At 43.3% G+C, this 21681-nt stretch overlaps 2 protein-coding genes across 3 annotated transcripts in view; both read right to left on the bottom strand.

The window, feature by feature from the left end:
- The window catches only part of LOC138980587 (pre-mRNA-processing factor 6-like), a 114744-nt gene extending 114412 nt beyond the window's left edge, over positions 1–332 (bottom strand). For both annotated transcript variants that reach the window (XR_011460398.1, XM_070353486.1), the window contains exon 1: positions 179–332. Coding sequence is in view for 1 of the 2 variants with exons in the window: in XM_070353486.1 (XP_070209587.1) it covers positions 179–267 (89 nt within the window). In the remaining variant the exon portion in view is untranslated. The remainder of the gene's footprint in view (positions 1–178) is intronic.
- A 7003-nt stretch (positions 333–7335) lies between these two features.
- LOC138980586 (uncharacterized) lies at positions 7336–18954 on the bottom strand. The gene is made up of 2 exons (XM_070353485.1): positions 16350–18954; positions 7336–12584 (listed from the first exon to the last, which is right to left on the bottom strand). Coding segments are annotated over exons 1-2 (678 nt in total). The 5' UTR covers positions 16351–18954; the 3' UTR covers positions 7336–11907.
- Positions 18955–21681: the final 2727 nt, after the last annotated feature.

The following is a 21681-nucleotide window of genomic DNA, read 5'->3' as shown; positions in this document are numbered from 1 at the left end:
GATTTGAACGCGTGCGTAGATCGTTTTTAGCGAGTATATTTGTACTGCTTCCTCTTCCGCTTTCCTTCTTCGTTCCATGTAAACGCCGAAACTATTAACTGGTGTATTGGTACTGGTAGTGGTGCGTGCAGTTACTTTACATTCAACGTCATTTATTAAGCAAACAAACAAAACTCACCCTCTTCCGAGACCTGGTACATATCCCAGGGGTGCCGGTAGACCAATGAAGGTCTTCTTCTTCTTGCTGATTAACCCCTGCACCGACATGGTGAGATTGTTCTGTTACTGTAGACGATAGTGAAAAATACGCGTTTAACTTGTGTCCAACATTAGAGCGGAAGTTGACAAGCGGTACTTCCGTTTTCATGAGAGTTATCGTTCTTAGTCAAACAAATCTCCGTCGCAGTTTCTTTTCTTTACTTACAAGTTCTGCCCATGCCCATAGGACCCACGGACAGAACTCACTTTATACATTAGTCTGTTAATTGTTAAGAACGAACTAAACGATTTTTTAGAAACGATTAGGTGTTGTTGTTTTTCTGGCAGTAGAGGTGCGTGTCACGCTCGATATCCAAGCAAAAAACGCATGCGTATCGCACGAAAAAAAAGTTACAAAATCGTATGCGATACGCATGCAATACGCATGCATAATGTTTGTTGGGGGGAGACAACTCCCACTATGCTAAATTGACAACAACACTCCATCAATACTGATGCACTAATGTAATGTTTGTGATGAGTTGACTAAAACAAAAGACGAGCTGTACTGTTTAGTAGCAAGGTGTAACGTGAGGTGCAAAATCGCTACCACTGCAAGCTCCAAAGGTACACAACTCCACGGCGACTCCTCCACGGAAAGGTCATTGTACAATAACAGCGGTTGCTTCCCTTAGACCAGTTCAGAATGATTTCACAAACCACTTGAACTCTTATCTTATCATTAGAAGTTACTTAGGCCTTACAAAAGTCATGTTCGTGTGCAAGTGGGTCGGTATCTGGCTGTGACTGTGTCTGAGCGAGTCGTTATGGAAAGGTGAAATTATTACACACAAAAGTGGTCCTTATCAACAGGTAGTCGCTATAGAAAGGTGAAATCATTACAACCAAAAGTGGTCCTTATCAACTGGTGGTCGTTATAGAAAGGTGAAATCATTACAACCAAAAGTGGTCCTTATCAACAGGTGGTCGCTATAGAAAGGTGAAATCATTACAACCAAAAGTGGTCCTTATCAACAGGTGGTCGCTATAGAAAGGTGAAATCATTACAACCAAAAGTGGTCCTTATCAACAGGTGGTCGCTATAGAAAGGTGAAATCATTACAACCAAAAGTGGTCCTTATCAACAGGTGGTCGCTATAGAAAGGTAAAATCATTACAACCAAAAGTGGTGCTTATCAACAGGTGGTCGCTATAGAAAGGTGAAATCATTACAACCAAAAGTGGTCCTTATCAACAGGTGGTCGCTATAGAAAGGTAAAATCATTACAACCAAAAGTGGTGCTTATCAACAGGTGGTCGCTATAGAAAGGTGAAATCATTACAACCAAAAGTGGTCCTTATCAACAGGTGGTCGCTATAGAAAGGTAAAATCATTACAACCAAAAGTGGTGCTTATCAACAGGTGGTCGCTATAGAAAGGTGAAATCATTACAACCAAAAGTGGTCCTTATCAACAGGTGGTCGCTATAGAAAGGTGAAATCATTACGCAAAGAGCATAATTGTAAAGTTATGATGTTGCGCTATATAAATGCTCATTTATTATTATTATTATTATTACAACCAAAAGTGGTCCTTATCAACAGGTGGTCGCTATAGAAAGGTGAAATCATTACAACCAAAAGTGGTTTGTTTGTTTGTTTGTTTGCTTAACGCCCAGCCGACCACGAAGGACCATATCAGGGCGGTGCTGCTTTGACATATAACGTGCGCCACACACAAGACAGAAGTCGCAGCACAGGCTTCATGTCTCACCCAGTCACATTATTCTGACACCGGAACAACTAGCCCTAGCACTAACCCCATAATGCCAGACGCCAGGCGGAGCAGCCACTAGATTGCCAATTTTAAAGTCTTAGGTATGACCCGGCCGGGGTTCGAACCCACGACCTCCCGACCACGGGGCGGACGCCTTACCACTAGGCCAAGCGTGCCGGTGACCAAAAGTGGTGCTTATCAACAGGTGGTCACTATAGAAAGGTGAAATCATTACAACCAAAAGTGGTCCTTATCAACAGGTGGTAGCTATAGAAAGGTGAAATCATTACAACCAAAAGTGGTCCTTATCAACAGGTGGTCGCTATAGAAAGGTGAAATCATTACAACCAAAAGTGGTCCTTATCAACAGGTGGTCGCTATAGAAAGGTGAAATCATTACAACCAAAAGTGGTCCTTATCAACAGGTGGTCGTTATAGAAAGGTGAAATCCAAAAGTGGTCCTTATCAACAGGTGGTCGCTATAGAAAGGTGAAATCATTACAACCAAAAGTGGTCCTTATCAACAGGTAGTCGTTATAGAAAGGTGAAATCATTACAACCAAAAGTGGTCCTTATCAACAGGTGGTCGTTATGGAAAGGTGAAATTATTACACACAAAAGTGGTCCTTATCAACAGGTGGTCGCTATAGAAAGGTGAAATCATTACAACCAAAAGTGGTCCTTATCAACAGGTGGTCGCTATAGAAAGGTGAAATAATTACAACCAAAAGTGGTGCTTATCAACAGGTGGTCGCTATAGAAAGGTAAAATCATTACAACCAAAAGTGGTCCTTATCAACAGGTAGTCGTTATAGAAAGGTGAAATCATTACAACCAAAAGTGGTCCTTATCAACAGGTGGTCGCTATAGAAAGGTGAAATCCAAAAGTGGTCCTTATCAACAGGTGGTCGTTATAGAAAGGTGAAATCCAAAAGTGATCCTTATCAACAGGTGGTCGCTATAGAAAGGTGAAATCATTACAACCAAAACTTTGCTGAGAGGTGGCCACCAGGGTAGGTTTTGACTCGTGTTTGTTTGTGTCTGCATGAGCGCGCGATGTCAGTTTTTCCCTCATACATCTTGGTGTGTAAATGGGTATCAGTGTGGAGCCAGGTATTCGTGACTGTTGTATGAGAGTGACAGCAGACATTTGAACAGACATATAAAAGTGACAGGTAGATACGGAGAAAACAACAGTGAGAAACAGAAAGTTAACCAATGTCACGGTTTGGTGACACTGACTTGGGGAAGAAACACTCTGTAGGGTGCCTTTCCGAAATTGCGATGCAAAGCGCCTGTGCTTATCTTATCGCAACTGGATGATCATTTTTTGTGCTGACAGAGCTTGGCACGAAAAACTCGTTTTACCTCCACGACTGTGGTTCGAGGTGTAATATTATGTACAGGCTTTCCACGTGCGGGATTTTGCTGGCTCAGCAAAGTCAGCCTAAAACTGCGCTATACTTTTGACGATAGCGATTGGTCGCTGGAGTCAGGTGATGTTTTTGACGAGCTTTGGGGCCGGAGCACAGAGATATATATCTCTGTGGGCCGGAGACATTGAAACGACCCATTTGGCACATGCTTCGATAAGAGAAGGTTGTTTCTCGTCCAAGAGTTGATGCAACTGAGATAGGCCTATTTGACTGACTGGGTGTTGGAGGATTTCAGCGCAGAAGAAGACTGACTCAGTTACACGTGTAAAGCCGAGCCGGGTGGTAGCTTCACGGAAATATTAACTGTCTGTGTCTGAGATGTTACCGTGCATGCGGTTTTAAAAGACATTTGTCAGGACGGCATTCAAACCACACGCACCAGACGAACAGACGAACAAAATGCAAAATCAACAAGAGTGTCACAAATAGGATTTCAAATTGTATTCAGACCAAAACAATCAAAACAAACATACGTGGGTTCTTCCATAGAAAATCAATATATATAAAGAATCTAGGTTGGCTTTAAATACAGTCTCTTCTTCTATACTAACAAAGAAAATCTAAATCTGAAAAATCGGGCGTGACCCGAAGGTACCCTGGCAACCTAACTTAGGCTCTCCAAAAACAAAACCTAAGTCCTAGTCTGCAGGAAAAATTGGGCAGGGGTTCGGGGCCTGGACTAAATCGAGCGACGCCGCTCGATCACTGCTTGTTGGTAACCTTAGAGTAGCGCGCACTACTCTAATTAGCCTTGTGGAAACCGAGTGAACTGTAGCTGCGTATCATCGAAAGCCACACGCAACTCTGGAGAGGCATCAAACGCCTAGGCTCGAGCACCTTGTACCCAGTTTAATGTATCCCCAGGGAGAGGCACCAAGCAGATGGCATAGGTTCTCGCACCTTTTGCCCAACTCGGTGTATCTCTCCAAGTGGTAGTTTTGATGACCCTGACTCTAAAACAGGGGAGACGCATGGTTCAGGCACTTATTAGGCACCCTACTCTCTCACACGTCTCCCGACCTCATGAGGACTCTGGCTTTTATAGCTAACGGGGCTTCCTCCCACGTCACCCTAGCGGGACCAATGAGAATCTCGCTCTGGCAGCGCGGGAGCAAAGGGGAGGGGAGGTGGAGGGCTCCGAGCCTGCTGCCAGCCTCCTTACAAACTGAAGTTAAATTCCTCAAATATACACAAAAGCTCTTCTATTAAGAAAACCCACATGAAAAATGATGTACAAACATAATGTCCTTAAACGACAAACCTTACAACGTATCTGTAGATACCAAACACTTGTAGGTAGACAAAAACGCAGACGAACTGCAAAACTTCCAATTACACTCTGTCTCTTAAAGACTGAGCAATTATGTTACACACACAAACACTTCTTCTTTAATACACAAAACGTACGCTAGACGTTCGTATCAAACGGCAAATCCATGCCCATAAAAACCCCACAAAAACGCTGCGTGCTCAAAGCAACAACGGCCCTTGCCATAACAAAAACGTCCGCACACACCGGTTTCATCCGTCTTTATACATTCGCATTAGCCACATATATGATTAACATAGCGCCTGCATTCTACTGAATAAATGAATACATGTATTGAATATATACGAATGAAAGGGATACCGAGGAAAAGAATGGCAAAATAAAATAGAGAGAGAGAGAGTATGCCGGCGTTTGAGAGTATAGCAGCTCAGGAAACGTCAAGCCTAGGAATCAACAAACTAAAGAAGGGGGTAAAACGAAAGAGAGGGTAAAAAGAACACGCCCCTCTTCACTAAACCTTCATAAAAACTGACTGCAAGTTTCATTGACTTGCACCCAAAGAGTCAAGAACTGCGATTTTTTTTTACGAATTAATTTCGTACTCGGACCCGGCTGGTCTTGGCCTATTTTTGGACCTAAATTTAGATCAGGTAGATCACCACATCATGCACAAAAAGACACGTCACTAGCAAACTATGTCAGACGTCATCATGAGTTTGTGTAAAACAAAATGGAGGCCGGAATCACTCAGTACCGTCGCGATATAACCTTGAACGGTTGAAAACGACGTTAAACACCAAATAAAGAAAGAAAAGAAAGAATCACTCAGTTGAATCGACTCCGACCAAACACCACGTAACTAGGTTAATTTATGCACTCGCGTGAACAAGAAACTGTCGAGCTTCACATATGTCACGTCGTCGTTGGGTAGTTTTGGGTTTGTTTTACTACCATAGGAGAATTTTTGAACTGTAAATGCACTCAGTTGCAACAAAAACGCAAAACGAAGGCTGTGAGCTGCACTGTGCCTTTAACAAAGATGGCTAAAACAAAAAGGGACTACACATTCATAGGCTGTTGAGGTAATAAATCGTTATTAAACGCTGTTGACGGGTCAATGTTTGTGGAATGACTGTTGTTCTCTCCAGGATAGCGCATAATATACTCTTTGTGACGCTAAAAGTATAATCTGTATATGGTTTTTGCAGATATGGAGAGAAGGAGGGAAAATAGCTGATTTGTTGTTTTAAAAGTTCGTTGTGCAGGACCACGTGCTCTATGAAATATGTAAAGGTGACATGTTTCAAGTAAAGGTGGAGTGTGAAGGGTTGCGTGGCATGTTTAGTGCACCGATGCTTTTTGTTGCAGCTGCTGTAACCGGAACATCATCTGCTGTATTTATCTTCTGGAGCATCTTTGTCTTCGGGAGCATCTTTAACATCTGGTGTTCTCAGTGGTGTTCTGGTGTTTTGCTGTTGCTGCATGTTGCTGTTCTACCTATTACACGTCTTACCAGTTCTGGTAATCTACGGGGAGGACCTTCAGCGGCGGAGTGAGGCGCCTGATATCTCCACTATTCCCTGCTTCGTTCCACGCCGACCGGCACATATACAAACAACGGAGCAGTTGTGGAGATAGACTATTTACGGGTCGCCCACTCCGTGGCAAAAAGCTAAGTGTACCATGCTTTTGCGCCTTTCACCACCAAGTCATCTTTCGCATTTATGATTATGTTTGAGTGGTGACAGCGTGGGGTGTGTGACACCTGCATTAACCAGCGCTTTTGGCAGAACAGCTATTTTTCCTGTCTTTACACGGGTTCAGCGTGTTATTATCATTTAATAAACTTTAACTGGCACTTTTGTCAGTTACTTTCTTTACGTCTTATGACGTAAAACAACTTTTGAAGTGAAGTATCGAGGGAGGTGGCGAGATCGTATATAAACAGGCGTCTGAAACTTACACTTCTTCTTCTGCGTTCGTGGGCTGAAACTCCCACGTACACTCGTGTTTTTTGCACGAGTGGAATTTTACGTGTATGACCGTTTTTTACCCCGCCATTTAGGCAGCCATACGCCGTTTCCGGAGGAAGCATGCTGGGTATTTTCGTGTTTCTATAACCCACCGAACTCTGACATGGATTACAGGATCTTTTTCGTGCGCACTTGGTCTTGTGCTTGCGTGTACACACGGGGGTGTTCGGACACCGAGGAGAGTCTGCACACAAAGTTGACTGAGAAATAAACTGATCTCTCGCCGAACGTGGGGACGAACTCACGCTGACAGCGGCCAACTGGATACAAATCCAGCGCGCTACCGACTGAGCTACATCCCCGCCCCTTGAAACTTACACTATTGTTGATTCTATCTTTTTTGTGTGACTGCGAGAGTGGATCTTGTTGTGGATAGTCAGTTAGCAGTAATTGACCGTTCATAATCATCTTCTGTGATCTATGAAACGTGACAACCAAAATAGGAACGAGGAGGGCCGCGTGTGTGTGACTGTGTGTGCGCGTGCGTGTGTGTGTGTGACTGTGTGCGTGCGTGTGTGTGTGCGTGCATGTGTGTGTGCATGCATACATGTGCATATGTGTGTGAAAAGTGTACCAGAGAGAGAAAGAACACAATAAAAGGATTTAACACCACAGAGTTCGTATATTGCAAAACAATTTATTTTCCAAAAAGAATCTTTTGGCAATGGAAATCACAATAAAAGTTGATAACACATGTGAAAAAGACAAAGCCATGCACATCACACAGTCCATATAACTGTACAGATTACCCCTTAGGGGGAGAGGCAGGGGGGATTGGGGGGGGGGGGGGGGGAAGGTGGCAGCGAAGTATAGCAAGTCAACCAGTAATTCAGAACAGTCAGCCATAAGAAAGTTCAGGTTAGGTACAAACAAGTCGCGTAAGGCGAAAATACAACATTTAGTCAAGTAGCTGTCGAACTCACAGAATGAAACTGAACGCAACGCAACGCAGCAAGACCGTATACTCGTAGCATCGTCACTCCACCGCCCGTGGCAAAGGCTGTGCCAGTGGAATTGACAAGAAGAGCGGGGTATTCGTTGCGCTGAGAAGGATAGCACGCTTTTCTGTACCTCTCTTCGTTTTAACTTTCTGAGCGTGTTTTTAATCCAAACATATCATATCTATATGTTTTTGGAATCAGGAACCGACAAGGAATAAGATGAAAGTGTTTTTAAATTGATTTCGAAAAAAACATTTTGATAATAATTTTTATATATTTAATTTTCAGAGCTTGTTGTTAATCCAAATATAACATATTTATATGGTTTTACTTGACCAAAATTTCAACCAATTTGGTTGAAAAATGAGGGCGTGACAGTGCCGCCTCAACTTTCACGAAAAGCCGGATATGACGTCATCAAAGACATTTATCAAAAAAATGAAAAAAACGTCTGAGGATATCATACCCAGGAACTCTCATGTCAAATTTCATAAAGATCGGCCCAGTAGTTTAGTCTGAATCGCTCTACACACACACACAGACAGACAGACAGACACACACACACACACGCACATACACCACGACCCTCGTCTCGATTCCCCCCTCTATGTTAAAAAGAAGAAGGCGTAAACAAAACTTTTTTTTTAAACGCACACAAAAACATGTTCCTTTCTTTAGATCTCCTTTGAAGTGCAGAAAAGCGTCCTGCTGGAGAGGCTTTGTATCCTTCCCTGTTGAGTGATGATTGTATGTGATGATATCATGTGACGATGTCGTGTGATGATCTCATGTGATGATGTCATTAGTACATCACTGATACATAGAGAAAACTACATGGCTTGCTGTGTCGTACTTTTTCAAATAGTGAACAGCTCGCTTTCGCTCGCAGTTCAATATTTAAAAAAACAACTCGTGTAAATCTGGTACGACACAGCAAGCCATGTAGTATTGAATTCTGTTTATCCTACATACTGTACTTACGTGTATTTTACTGAAAATGTCTTGCAGTCGAGGCAACTAATTGAAGACGCTTGTTTTGGAACCTCGATCTCTTCTAAAGCCTCGTGCAATCTAATACGTCAAAGCAAAGAAACGTCACTCTGAAAGTGTGGCGTGACGTGTTAGTTCTAAAGATTCATCGAGGGTAATTAGCGAGCGCAATTTTTGTTTCTATAATGACGTTTGTCTCGGTGACTTTGGCATCATAAGCAGTGGAAAAACAGGTCCCTGCCAGACTTGCTTGACATGACCTCATTTACATGATATACACACCTGTGATTTGAACGATTATTATCTCACGGGTGTCTCTCTCGCGTATGTAGGATAAATTGCCATAAGACTGCATGGTAGTTTCACAACTATAGAGACTTTGTGTGTCTGCGGATCGTCCATGACCGGGACGAAGAATGAAGGTGAAGCCAGCACAGGGGTGAAGCCAGCACAGGGGTGAAGCCAGCACAGCAGGTAGAAAGAGAGAAAGAGAGAACGAGAGTGAAGAATGAAGGTGAAGCCAGCACAGGTAGAAAGAGAGAACGAGAGAACGAACTCCATGACCGGGACGAAGAATGAAGGTGAAGCCAGCACAGGTAGAAAGAGAGAAAGAGAGAACGAGAGTGAAGAATGAAGGTGAAGCCAGCACAGGTAGAAAGAGAGAAAGAGAGAACGAGAGTGAAGAATGAAGGTGAAGCCAGCACAGGTAGAAAGAGAGAAAGAGAGAACGAGAGTGAAGAATGAAGGTGAAGCCAGCACAGGTAGAAAGAGAGAAAGAGAGAACGAACTCCATGACCGGGACGAAGAATGAAGGTGAAGCCAGCACAGGTAGAAAGAGAGAAAGAGAGAACGAGAGTGAAGAATGAAGGTGAAGCCAGCACAGGTAGAAAGAGAGAAAGAGAGAACGAGAGTGAAGAATGAAGGTGAAGCCAGCACAGGTAGAAAGAGAGAAAGAGAGAACGAACTCCATGACCGGGACGAAGAATGAAGGTGAAGCCAGCACAGGTAGAAAGAGAGAAAGAGAGAACGAACTCCATGACCGGGACGAAGAATGAAGGTGAAGCCAGCACAGGTAGAAAGAGAGAAAGAGAGAACGAACTCCATGACCGGGACGAAGAATGAAGGTGAAGCCAGCACAGGTAGAAAGAGAGAAAGAGAGAACGAACTCCATGACCGGGACGAAGAATGAAGGTGAAGCCAGCACAGGTAGAAAGAGAGAAAGAGAGAACGAGAGTGAAGAATGAAGGTGAAGCCAGCACAGGTAGAAAGAGAGAAAGAGAGAACGAACTCCATGACCGGGACGAAGAATGAAGGTGAAGCCAGCACAGGTAGAAAGAGAGAAAGAGAGAACGAACTCCATGACCGGGACGAAGAATGAAGGTGAAGCCAGCACAGGTAGAAAGAGAGAAAGAGAGAACGAACTCCATGACCGGGACGAAGAATGAAGGTGAAGCCAGCACAGGTAGAAAGAGAGAAAGAGAGAACGAACTCACGATACTGGAATGTAGCTTGCACAGTACTGACAACCGATATCTGACTTAATGTCATCAACATCCGGCACCACCGTCCATACATTTCACACAAAACATTGCACAAAATATTGGACAAAACATTACATTCTGACCATCCATAACCAGGTCTATCGTTTTAACCTTTTCACATGGCATGAAAGTCTGCACAAGGAATCAACTCTTAGCTGTTAAATGTTACATTTCATTGTTGCATTAAAGCCAGTTTCACCAAACTTAGAAGAAGCACACAACTTGTGAGTATTTTCTGACAGGAACCTCGATCTGGTCTGAACAGCATAGAGTGCCGCTATCACATGAAGACAACACCAATACACTGCAACCCCCCTTTTAAGACCCCCCAATTTAAGACTTCCTCCTTTTTAAGACCCAGTTTTGTCAGACTTTTTGTTCATAACCTCTGTAAAGTTACCCCCAATTTAAGACTTCCTCCTTTTTAAGACCCTGTTTTGTCAGACTTTTTGTTCATAACCTCTGTAAAATTACCCCCATTTTAAGACTCCCTCCTTTTTAAGACCTGATTTTCTCAGACTTTTTGGAGGCCCTACAAGGGAAGTCCCACTGTACCACTGAGTTTTAAAACACGATAGTCATTGCTGGAAGTTTTGATTAATGAGCATCGTACTGTCAAAATACATGTAGCCTCTTTCTGATCCGCTAGGCATAACATAACATAATATTTAATGTTCTTGAAAAGCAGGCATTTTTGAATCTCCAATTTACTGGCATAAACCGTTGTATTTCACTGACAGAAAAAGGCAAAAATCTGCCATAGAATGTAAACAATATTCAGCAAAGAAGAATCTTTACTAAATCATTATACATGTATACTATTTCAAAATAATCACTTATAACTGTTAGCATTGTATATTCATAAAAAAAATATTAAAAAATAAAAATAAATAAACTCGCTTGCCAATATGCAAAAATATTCATTTTTATGCAATGAGTATTACGTGACCTCTTCTCAGCCTTCACCTTTGGCATTACATGTTGATTGTGCTACATAACATTATCTTCAGTTATTACATTTACATAATTAGACATAAAGCTCTGCACCTTGTACATATCTTGAAGCAAAAAAAAAAAGAAACTCAAATTTTAAACTATCAACAATCGGAATATATATACAACTTGACATATTGACAGTGTCATATATTTAAAACTATTTTTGATTAAATAAATATATAAATTAACGAATATCAAATAGCTTGATATGTCCTTGACCTACCTTGTTGCAAATCCTAAAAATAAAAAAAATAAAAATTAAAAATGTATGTATGAACTATGATGAAACATTTGAACTTCCTCCTTTGAGCCATATGACGTCAGAGTCAGACAAAAACTCATATTTAGGCCGTTAGCCGAGACTATGTTTGTGAGTGTTCAATCATAAAAACTAAGGAATTCTAAAATCAATCGATACATAAACATTTTGTGTTTTTGACCAAAATATGACATTTTACACAGATCTCGACAGTCGACTGTTCACTTCGTCAAAAATGCAAAAAACATAAAATAAAACAGAACAATCGCCCCAAACTGGCAACAAGTTATCACTATAGTTGCCTAAGCACGAAGAACTATTAAGTGCTCTTTTTTTTATCCGTAATTGTCTGACATATTCCAATGGCATTTCACCGAGTGCCTCAACTCAATGAACAAGTCAATATTACCTTCATACACACACCTATACATATATATATACATGTTTCTAGGTAGTTCCTTAATTGTTATGTGGTACAACTGACTAGTGTGCCGTCACCAAGTGAGTTCTGAAGGCTGACTAGTGTGCCGTCACCAAGTGAGTTCTGAAGGCTGACTAGTGTGCCGACACCAAGTGAGTTTTGAAGGCCGACCAGTGTGCCGTAACCAAGTGAGTTCTGAAGGCTGACTAGTGTGCCGTCACCAAGTGAGTTCTGAAGGCTGACTAGTGTGCCGTCACCAAGTGAGTTCTGAAGGCTGACTAGTGTGCCGTCACCAAGTGAGTTCTGAAGGCTGACTAGTGTGCCGTCACCAAGTGAGTTCTGAAGGCCGACCAGTGTGCCGTCACCAAGTGAGTTCTGAAGGCTGACTAGTGTGCCGTCACCAAGTGAGTTCTGAAGGCTGACTAGTGTGCCGTCACCAAGTGAGTTTTGAAGGCTGACTAGTGTGCCGTCACCAAGTGAGTTCTGAAGGCCGACCAGTGTGCCGTCACCAAGTGAGTTCTGAAGGCCGACCAGTGTGCCGTCACCAAGTGAGTTCTGAAGGCTGACTAGTGTGCCGTCACCAAGTGAGTTCTGAAGGCCGACCAGTGTGCCGTCACCAAGTGAGTTCTGAAGGCTGACTAGTGTGCCGTCACCAAGTGAGTTCTGAAGGCTGACTAGTGTGCCGTCAGCAAGTAAGTTCTGAAGGCGAAGTTCTGGTGCCACTGCAAAAGTTAAGTTCCTGAGCTGAAGCGTTCAATTGTTTAAACATAAATATTTAAATGACAACCATGACCGCTGATTTCAAAGCTGGCACTCATCACATAATGAATACGGAATAATCATGTATATGCATCGTTAAAACTGGCTGATTACACCTAAACAGGCAGACACCTGGGTAGCGCGACTTTTGTTCTTGCTAGCTTTTCACTGGCAGGAAGCGACCCGCATTTCCAAGCAATGAGTGAACAAAGCAAATAAAATAACAAGTCGCGTAAGGCGAAAATACAACATTTAGTCAAGTAGCTGTCGAACTCACAGAATGAAACTGAACGCAATGCAACGCAGCAAGACCGTAATACTCGTACTCGTAGCATCGTCAGTCCACCGCTCACGGCAAAGGCAGTGAAATTGACAAGAAGAGCGGGGTAGTAGTTGCGCTTAGAAGGATAGCACGCTTTTCTGTACCTCTCTTCGTTTTAACTTTCTGAGCGTGTTTTTAATCCAAACATATCATATCTATATGTTTTTGGAATCAGGAACCGACAAGGAATAAGATGAAAGTGTTTTTAAATTGATTTCGACAATTTAATTTTGATAATTATTTTTATATATTTAATTTTCAGAGCTTGTTTTTAATCCAAATATAACATATTGATATGTTTTTGGAATCAGAAAATGATGGAGAATAAGATGAACGTAAATTTGAATCGTTTTATACATTTTTTGGTTTTTTTACAATTTTCCGATTTTTAATGACCAAAGTCATTAATTAATTTTTAAGCCACCAAGCTGAAATGCAATACCGAAGTCCGGGCTTTGTCGAAGATTACTTGACCAAAATTTAAACCAATTTGGTTGAAAAATGAGAGCGTGACAGTGCCGCCTCAACTTTCACGAAAAGCCGGATATGACGTCATCAAAGACATTTATCAAAAAAATGAAAAAAACGTTCGGGGATATCATACTCAGGAACTCTCATGTCAAATTTCATAAAGATCGGTCCAGTAGTTTGGTCTGAATCGCTCTACACACACACACACACACACACACACACACACACGCACAGACACACACACATACACCACACCCTCGTCTCGATTCCCCCCTCGATGTTAAAACATTTAGTCATAACTTGACTAAATGTAAAAATGAGGTAAAAACACACATTCTGACAATGGCTTATTTGGATGTAACTGGATACTGGCCATGTCTGCTGACAGGGCATTTTCTGTCCCGCCATGAGTAAGCTCCCCTGAACCACGGTGAGTTGCTATAACCACTGGCTTTCTTTATTTGGTGTTTAACGTCGTTTTCAACCACGAAGGTTATATCGCGACAGGGAAAGGGGGGAGATGGGATTCTTTCTTTACTTTCTTTATTTGGTGTTTAACGTCGTTTTCAACCGTTCAAGGTTATATCGCGACGGGGAAAGGGGGGAGATGGGATAGAGCCACTTGTTAATTGTTTCTTGTTCACAAAAGCACTAATCAAAAAATTGCTCCAGGGGCTTGCAACGTAGTACAATATATTACCTTACTGGGAGAATGCAAGTTTCCAGTACAAAGGACTTAACATTTCTTACATACTGCTTGACTAAAATCTTTACAAAAATTGACTATATTCTATACAAGAAACACTCAACAACGGTAAAAGGAGAAACAGAATCCGTTAGTCGCCTCTTACGACATGCTGGGGAGCATCGGGTAAATTCTTCCCCCTAACCCGCGGGGGGAATAACCACTGGCCTTCTTATTCTTGTGGTCTATATTTAGATCGATAGCCTCCCTTTTTTTTGTATGGATCATGATTTGTGACAGTCAACTTTGTGAATGGGTTAGGGTCTGAAAGAGGTTATGTGTTCCTACAAGGAACAACTATGACACTGATGACTAGCTACAGGCCAGGCATATGTTCCTACAAGGAAGAACTGACACTGATGACTAGCTACAGGCCAGGCATGTGTTCCTACAAGGAACAACTATGACACTGATGACTAGCTACATGCACCACACAAACATTAACTTTCACAATATCAGACTGCCGTCATCCATATGCTGCTTGCCCCAAGGAACTAATGCTCAGATTATAACCATTAAGCGTCAGCTAGCACAGTCCTGGCAAGACCACAAAGCAAAAGCTATCAAAAACAGTGACGCTTACAAAAAATAGCTTCTGTCAGTGTAAAATCTTACTGAACTTCATCAAAATAATTTCAAAATTGTTCACAAATATTACATTAATAACACAAGTATAAAATGTATCAATTCTGCTGCATGCATGAAGCGGTCAAAGTAATCGCAAGGAATGGAAGCTGCGCTTTAAAGAAAAGTGGTTGCTGCAATAATTATATGATGCAAGCGTTTGTTATTTACTCCGGCAAACATCACCTTCCCACACCTGCCACAGATGCTGGCCTGTAGAATGGAGAGATCAGATATAGACTATTGTTATTTACTCCGGCAAACATCACCTTCCCACACCTGCCACAGAGGCTGGCCTGTAGAATGGAGAGATCAGATATAGACTATTGTTATTTACTCCGGCAAACATCACCTTCCCACACCTGCCACAGAGGCTGGCCTGTAGAATGGAGAGATCAGATATAGACTATTGTTATTTACTCCGGCAAACATCACCTTCCCACACCTGCCACAGAGGCTGGCCTGTAGAAGCACCAAGATGCTACAAGAATCAAGGTTTTGGTACAAATGACTCGCAGCCCTTGACACAATGACACATGACATACAGACAACTGACACATGACATCCACACACCTGACATACAGACACATGACATAAAGACAACTGACAGTGACATAAACACCTGACACAAAGACACCTGACATACATCCAACTAGCTCAGGAGCCAGTGTCACTTTTTCATTTTTCATATTTGCAAAATGAGCTTTCAGTTTCATGCTGGTGGTGTACACACGCACACGCACACTTGTACACATATATACACACTCACACATACACGCACACACACGGACACACAAATGCACATGCATGCACCCATGCACATACAAACACACACGCACCACACCTAACCAGAGAACAGCAGTTTCACTGACACATGAAACCAAATTTACGTATAAAACCATTTGAAACTGCCATCTTAGAATGAAAAAAAAAAAAGGAGAATAAAAAATCTCCTTTAAACTCTGCATGATATGAGTGTATGATATATATATATATATGTGATTTTAGATGAGTTCTCCAACTGGATATACACCAGGTATCACCGTAGACAATTACATTGCATTGCACACACAAAATATAAACAAAAGAAATAAATTACAAGTATGAGTAAAAAATGCATTACATAATATAATCTTTATGCCAGGATTTATGACATGTCAATGGTAAAATGGCCAAGAAAAGGATGATCATCAAGTCAATGATTGCAAGGGGAATGAAGCTAAATACCAGCAGCAACACAGATGTGCCGAGTTATTTTCAGGCCTCGGTCTTCGGTCATTGATGCATACATGTAACATTTTTTTCTGACACTTTGCTCTAACCCCTGACTGGGCGACCACTCGATTGCTTTGACGTCACATGTAGGAGGTCTTCTGACCAACAATTTTCCTACTGCACGGACAATGCCGGGGCATTTGCGAGTTCGTTCTGGGAACAACAATGTGTCGTTCACTGTCAGCAAGGCTTTTGGCTTTCATTTCAATCGTCAAAGAGGAAATCAAAATTTTGTAATGGTAATGACGAACGCGAGTCGTATAAGTACTATAAGGATTTGCTTATACTTACTTTTACCCCAGGTCTGACTGACTTATTGTTCTTGGAGTCTGTGCACAATACTGGATGTGTTGATTTAAACGTTAGCAACGCTTTTGGCTTTCAATCGTCAAGAGCTAGGAGCGCCGTTTGTATGGAATTCTACAGACATCATCTTTAGTTACTGGTAATCTCAACAAAGAGACAAAGACATCATCTTTAGTTACTGGTAATCTCAACAAAGACATCATCTTTAGTTACTGGTAATCTTAGAGACAAAGACATCATCTTTAGTTACTGGTAATCTCAACAAAGAGACAAAGACATCATCTTTAGTTACTGGTAATCTCAACAAAGACATCATCTTTAGTTACTGGTAATCTCAACAAAGAGACAAAGACATCATCTTTAGTTACTGGTAATCTTAGAGACAAAGACATCATCTTTAGTTACTGGTAATCTCAACAAAGACAGCATCTTTAGTTACTGGTAATCTCAACAAAGACATCATCTTTAGTTACTGGTAAACTCAACAAAGACATCATCTTTAGTTACTGGTAATCTCAACAAAGAGACAAAGACAGCATCTTTAGTTACTGGTAATCTCAACAAAGACATCATCTTTAGTTACTGGTAATCTCAACAAAGAGACAAAGACAGCATCTTTAGTTACTGGTAATCTCAACAAAGAGACAAAGACAGCATCTTTAGTTACTGGTAATCTCAACAAAGACATCATCTTTAGTTACTGGTAATCTCAACAAAGACAGCATCTTTAGTTACTGGTAATCTCAACAAAGAGACAAAGACAGCATCTTTAGTTACTGGTAATCTTAGAGACAAAGACATCATCTTTAGTTACTGGTAATCTCAACAAAGACATCATCTTTAGTTACTGGTAATCTCAACAAAGACATCATCTTTAGTTACTGGTAATCTCAACAAAGAGACAAAGACAGCATCTTTAGTTACTGGTAATCTCAACAAAAAGACAAAAGTATTTCATGAAAATCAAACTCTCACTCTATGTCTGTTTCATTAAAAGTAAGGCAATTAATTTAGTTAAAAGAACATCAGTAGAATAAAACCAAACCCCTTCATCTTTTAAAGGGCATTTCATCCTGTACAAGAATCTCAGTTTTGCTCATCAGTCAAATTATTAGACATGAAAACCTGTCATTTGTTATGAGGGTGAAATTGAAGTGTTGTTTGTGGGAAGAGGGTCCTCTAACAGCAATCACTCCTCCCGTCACTTGTGTCACTTTTCATGTTGAACATTACTCCCGTCACTGTGTCACTTTTCATGTTGAACATTACTCCCGTCACTGTGTCACTTTTCATGTTGAACATTACTTCTTGCACTCTAACAGCAAGCACCCCTCCCGTCACTGTTTCAGTTTTCATGTTGAACATTACTCCCGTCACTGTGTCACTTTTCATGTTGAACATTACTCCCGTCACTGTGTCACTTTTCATGTTGAACATTACTCCCGTCACTGTGTCACTTTTCATGTTGAACATTACTTCTTGCACTCTAACAGCAAGCACCCCTCCCGTCACTGTTTCAGTTTTCATGTTGAACATTACTCCCGTCACTGTGTCACTTTTCATGTTGAACATTACTCCCGTCACTGTGTCAGTTTTCATGTTGAACATTACTCCCGTCACTGTGTCAGTTTTCATGTTGAACATTACTTCTTGCACTTTCAAAACTCGTGATTGTTCATCAACCTTACTGCCCCCAAACTAACTATTATTCATAAAACTTACAATCCCAAAACTCATTATCATTCATGAATCGTACAGTCCCCAAACTGATTATTATTCATGAAGCTTACAGTCACAAAACTCATTATCATTCATGAATCGTACAGTCCCCAAACTGATTATTATTCATGAAGCTTACAGTCCCAAAACTCATTATTATTCATGAAGCTTACAGTCCAAAAACAATTTATTATTATTTCTCCGAGAACCACAATTATCTCCCTTGGACCATACTTGAAGACAAGTGAGCATTATTTCTCCGATAAGCACAACTATCTCCCTTGGACCATACTTGAACAACCACCTGCAATTTAATTTTTCCATCGAAATGTTGCTAGGCCGTACTGATCAGGATTGACACGACAGTCAAGATGTTGCTAGGCCGTACTGATCAGGATTGACACGACAGTCAAGATGTTGCTAGGCCGTACTGATCAGGATTGACACGACAGTCAAGATGTTGCTAGGCCGTACTGATCAGGATTGACACGACAGTCAAGATGTTGCTAGGCCGTACTGATCACGATTGACACGACAGTCAAGATGTTGCTTCGCTGTACCTATCATCACTCACACAACTGTCGAGATGTTCACAGATCCCCTTCACTTATATCCAAATCAAGCAATGCCAAGACTCTGGCGCCAGCTGAACAGCCATGGAAATCCTACCACACTCTCCGTCACAAGTGTTGTCCACTCTCTCTGTCACTGTCTATGTATATCTCTCTGCGTGTGCACCATCTACCACAATGGATTGTCTATCACAGCTTTCCCAGCACTCTCTCTTTCCCTGTCTACATTTTTCTTTGCACTGTCAGATTGAACATCCATGTCTCTCTATCAGTATCACAGCTCCCCCCCCCCCCTCCCCCCCCCCCCTCCCACACTCTCTGTGTCACTGCCTCCCTGCGTGTGCACCATCTACCACAATGGATCGTCTATCACAGCTTTCCCTACTCTCTCTCTCTTTTCCTGTCTTCATCTCTCTTTACACTGCGAGCTTCAACATCCATATCTCTTTCAGTATCACAGCTTTCACTACTCTCTCTCTCTTTCCCTGTCTTCATCTCTCTTTACACTGCGAGCTTCAACATCCATGTCTCTATCAGTATCACAGCTTTCCCTACTCTCTCTCTCTTTTCCTGTCTTCATCTCTCTTTACACTGCGAGCTTCAACATCCATGTCTCTATCAGTATCACAGCTTTCCCTACTCTCTCTCTCTTTTCCTGTCTTCATCTCTCTTTACACTGCGAGCTTCAACATCCATGTCTCTATCAGTATCACAGCTTTCCCTACTCTCTCTGTCACACTTCACAGTCTATCTTTTCCTGTGCAACGTTTGTCTAACTACCGTGTGTAGGGTGTGTTCAGTGAGTAGCCAAAGTGTGTGTTGACAGTTCAGTGCCTGTCAGTGACGGGGATGGAGGACTCAGTTCAGTGCCTGTCAGTCACGGGGAGGAGGACACACAGTTCAGTGCCTGTCAGTCACGGGGATGGAGGACTCAGTTCAGTGCCTGTCAGTCACGGGGATGGAGGACACAGTTCAGTGCCTGTCAGTCACGGGGATGGAGGACAGAGTTCAGTGCCTGTCAGTCACGGGGATGGAGGACACAGTTCAGTGCCTGTCAGTCACTGGGATGGAGGACTCAGTTCAGTGCCTGTCAGTCACGGGGATGGAGGACACAGTTCAGTGCCTGTCAGTGACGGGGATGGAAGACAGAGTTCAGTGCCTGTCAGTCACAGGGATGGAGGACACAGTTCAGTGCCTGTCAGTCACTGGGATGGAGGACACAGTTCAGTGCCTGTCAGTCACGGGGATGGAGGACACAGTTTAGTGCCTGTCAGTGACGGGGATGGAGGACACACAGTTCAGTGCCTGTCAGTGCCTGGGATGGAGGACACAGTTCAGTGCCTGTCAGTGACGGGGATGGAGGACACAGTTCAGTGCCTGTCAGTCACGGGGATGGAGGACACAGTTCAGTGCCTGTCAGTCACGGGGATGGAGGACACACAGTTCAGTGCCTGTCAGTCACGGGGATGGAGGACTCAGTTCAGTGCCTGTCAGTCACGGGGATGGAGGACAGAGTTCAGTGCCTGTCAGTCACGGGGATGGAGGACACAGTTCAGTGCCTGTCAGTCACGGGGATGGAGGACACAGTTCAGTGCCTGTCAGTCACGGGGATGGAGGACACAGTTCAGTGCCTGTCAGTCACGGGGATGGAGGACACAGTTCAGTGCCTGTCAGTGACGGGGATGGAGGACTCAGTTCAGTGCCTGTCAGTCACGGGGATGGAGGACAGAGTTCAGTGCCTGTCAGTCACGGGGATGGAGGACACAGTTCAGTGCCTGTCAGTCACGGGGATGGAGGACACAGTTCAGTGCCTGTCAGTCACGGGGATGGAGGACACAGTTCAGTGCCTGTCAGTCACGGGGATGGAGGACACAGTTCAGTGCCTGTCAGTGACGGGGATGGAGGACACAGTTCAGTGCCTGTCAGTCACGGGGATGGAGGACTCAGTTCAGTGCCTGTCAGTCACGGGGATGGAGGACACACAGTTCAGTGCCTGTCAGTGACGGGGATGGACGACACACAGTTCAGTGCCTGTCAGTCACGGGGATGGACGACACACAGTTCAGTGCCTGTCAGTCACGGGGATGGAGGACACACAGTTCAGTGCCTGTCAGTCACGGGGATGGACGACACACAGTTCAGTGCCTGTCAGTCACGGGGATGGACGACACACAGTTCAGTGCCTGTCAGTCACGGGGATGGAGGACACACAGTTCAGTGCCTGTCAGTCACTGGGATGGAGGACTCAGTTCAGTGCCTGTCAGTCACGGGGATGGAGGACTCAGTTCAGTGCCTGTCAGTCACGGGGATGGAGGACTCAGTTCAGTGCCTGTCAGTCACGGGGATGGAGGACTCAGTTCAGTGCCTGTCAGTCACTGGGATGGAGGACACACAGTTCAGTGCCTGTCAGTCACTGGGATGGAGGACACAGTTCAGTGCCTGTCAGTCACGGGGATGGACGACACACAGTTCAGTGCCTGTCAGTCACTGGGATGGAGGACACAGTTCAGTGCCTGTCAGTCACGGGGATGGAGGACTCAGTTCAGTGCCTGTCAGTCACGGGGATGGAGGACTCAGTTCAGTGCCTGTCAGTCACGGGGATGGACGACACACAGTTCAGTGCCTGTCAGTCACGGGGATGGAGGACACACAGTTCAGTGCCTGTCAGTCACGGGGATGGAGGACTCAGTTCAGTGCCTGTCAGTCACGGGGATGGAGGACTCAGTTCAGTGCCTGTCAGTCACGGGGATGGAGGACACAGTTCAGTGCCTGTCAGTCACGGGGATGGAGGACTAGTTCAGTGCCTGTCAGTCACGGGGATGGAGGACTCAGTTCAGTGCCTGTCAGTCACGGGGATGGAGGACACAGTTCAGTGCCTGTCAGTCACGGGGATGGAGGACTCAGTTCAGTGCCTGTCAGTCACGGGGATGGAGGACTCAGTTCAGTGCCTGTCAGTGACGGGGATGGAGGACACAGTTCAGTCCCTGTCAGTCACGGGGATGGAGGACACAGTTCAGTGCCTGTCA

The sequence above is a fragment of the Littorina saxatilis genome, linkage group LG11 (genome assembly GCF_037325665.1).
Source record: "Littorina saxatilis isolate snail1 linkage group LG11, US_GU_Lsax_2.0, whole genome shotgun sequence".
Lineage (NCBI taxonomy): Eukaryota > Metazoa > Mollusca > Gastropoda > Littorinimorpha > Littorinidae > Littorina > Littorina saxatilis.
Note: the sequence above shows the minus strand (reverse complement) of the source record. Positions and strands in the feature narration are given on the sequence as shown.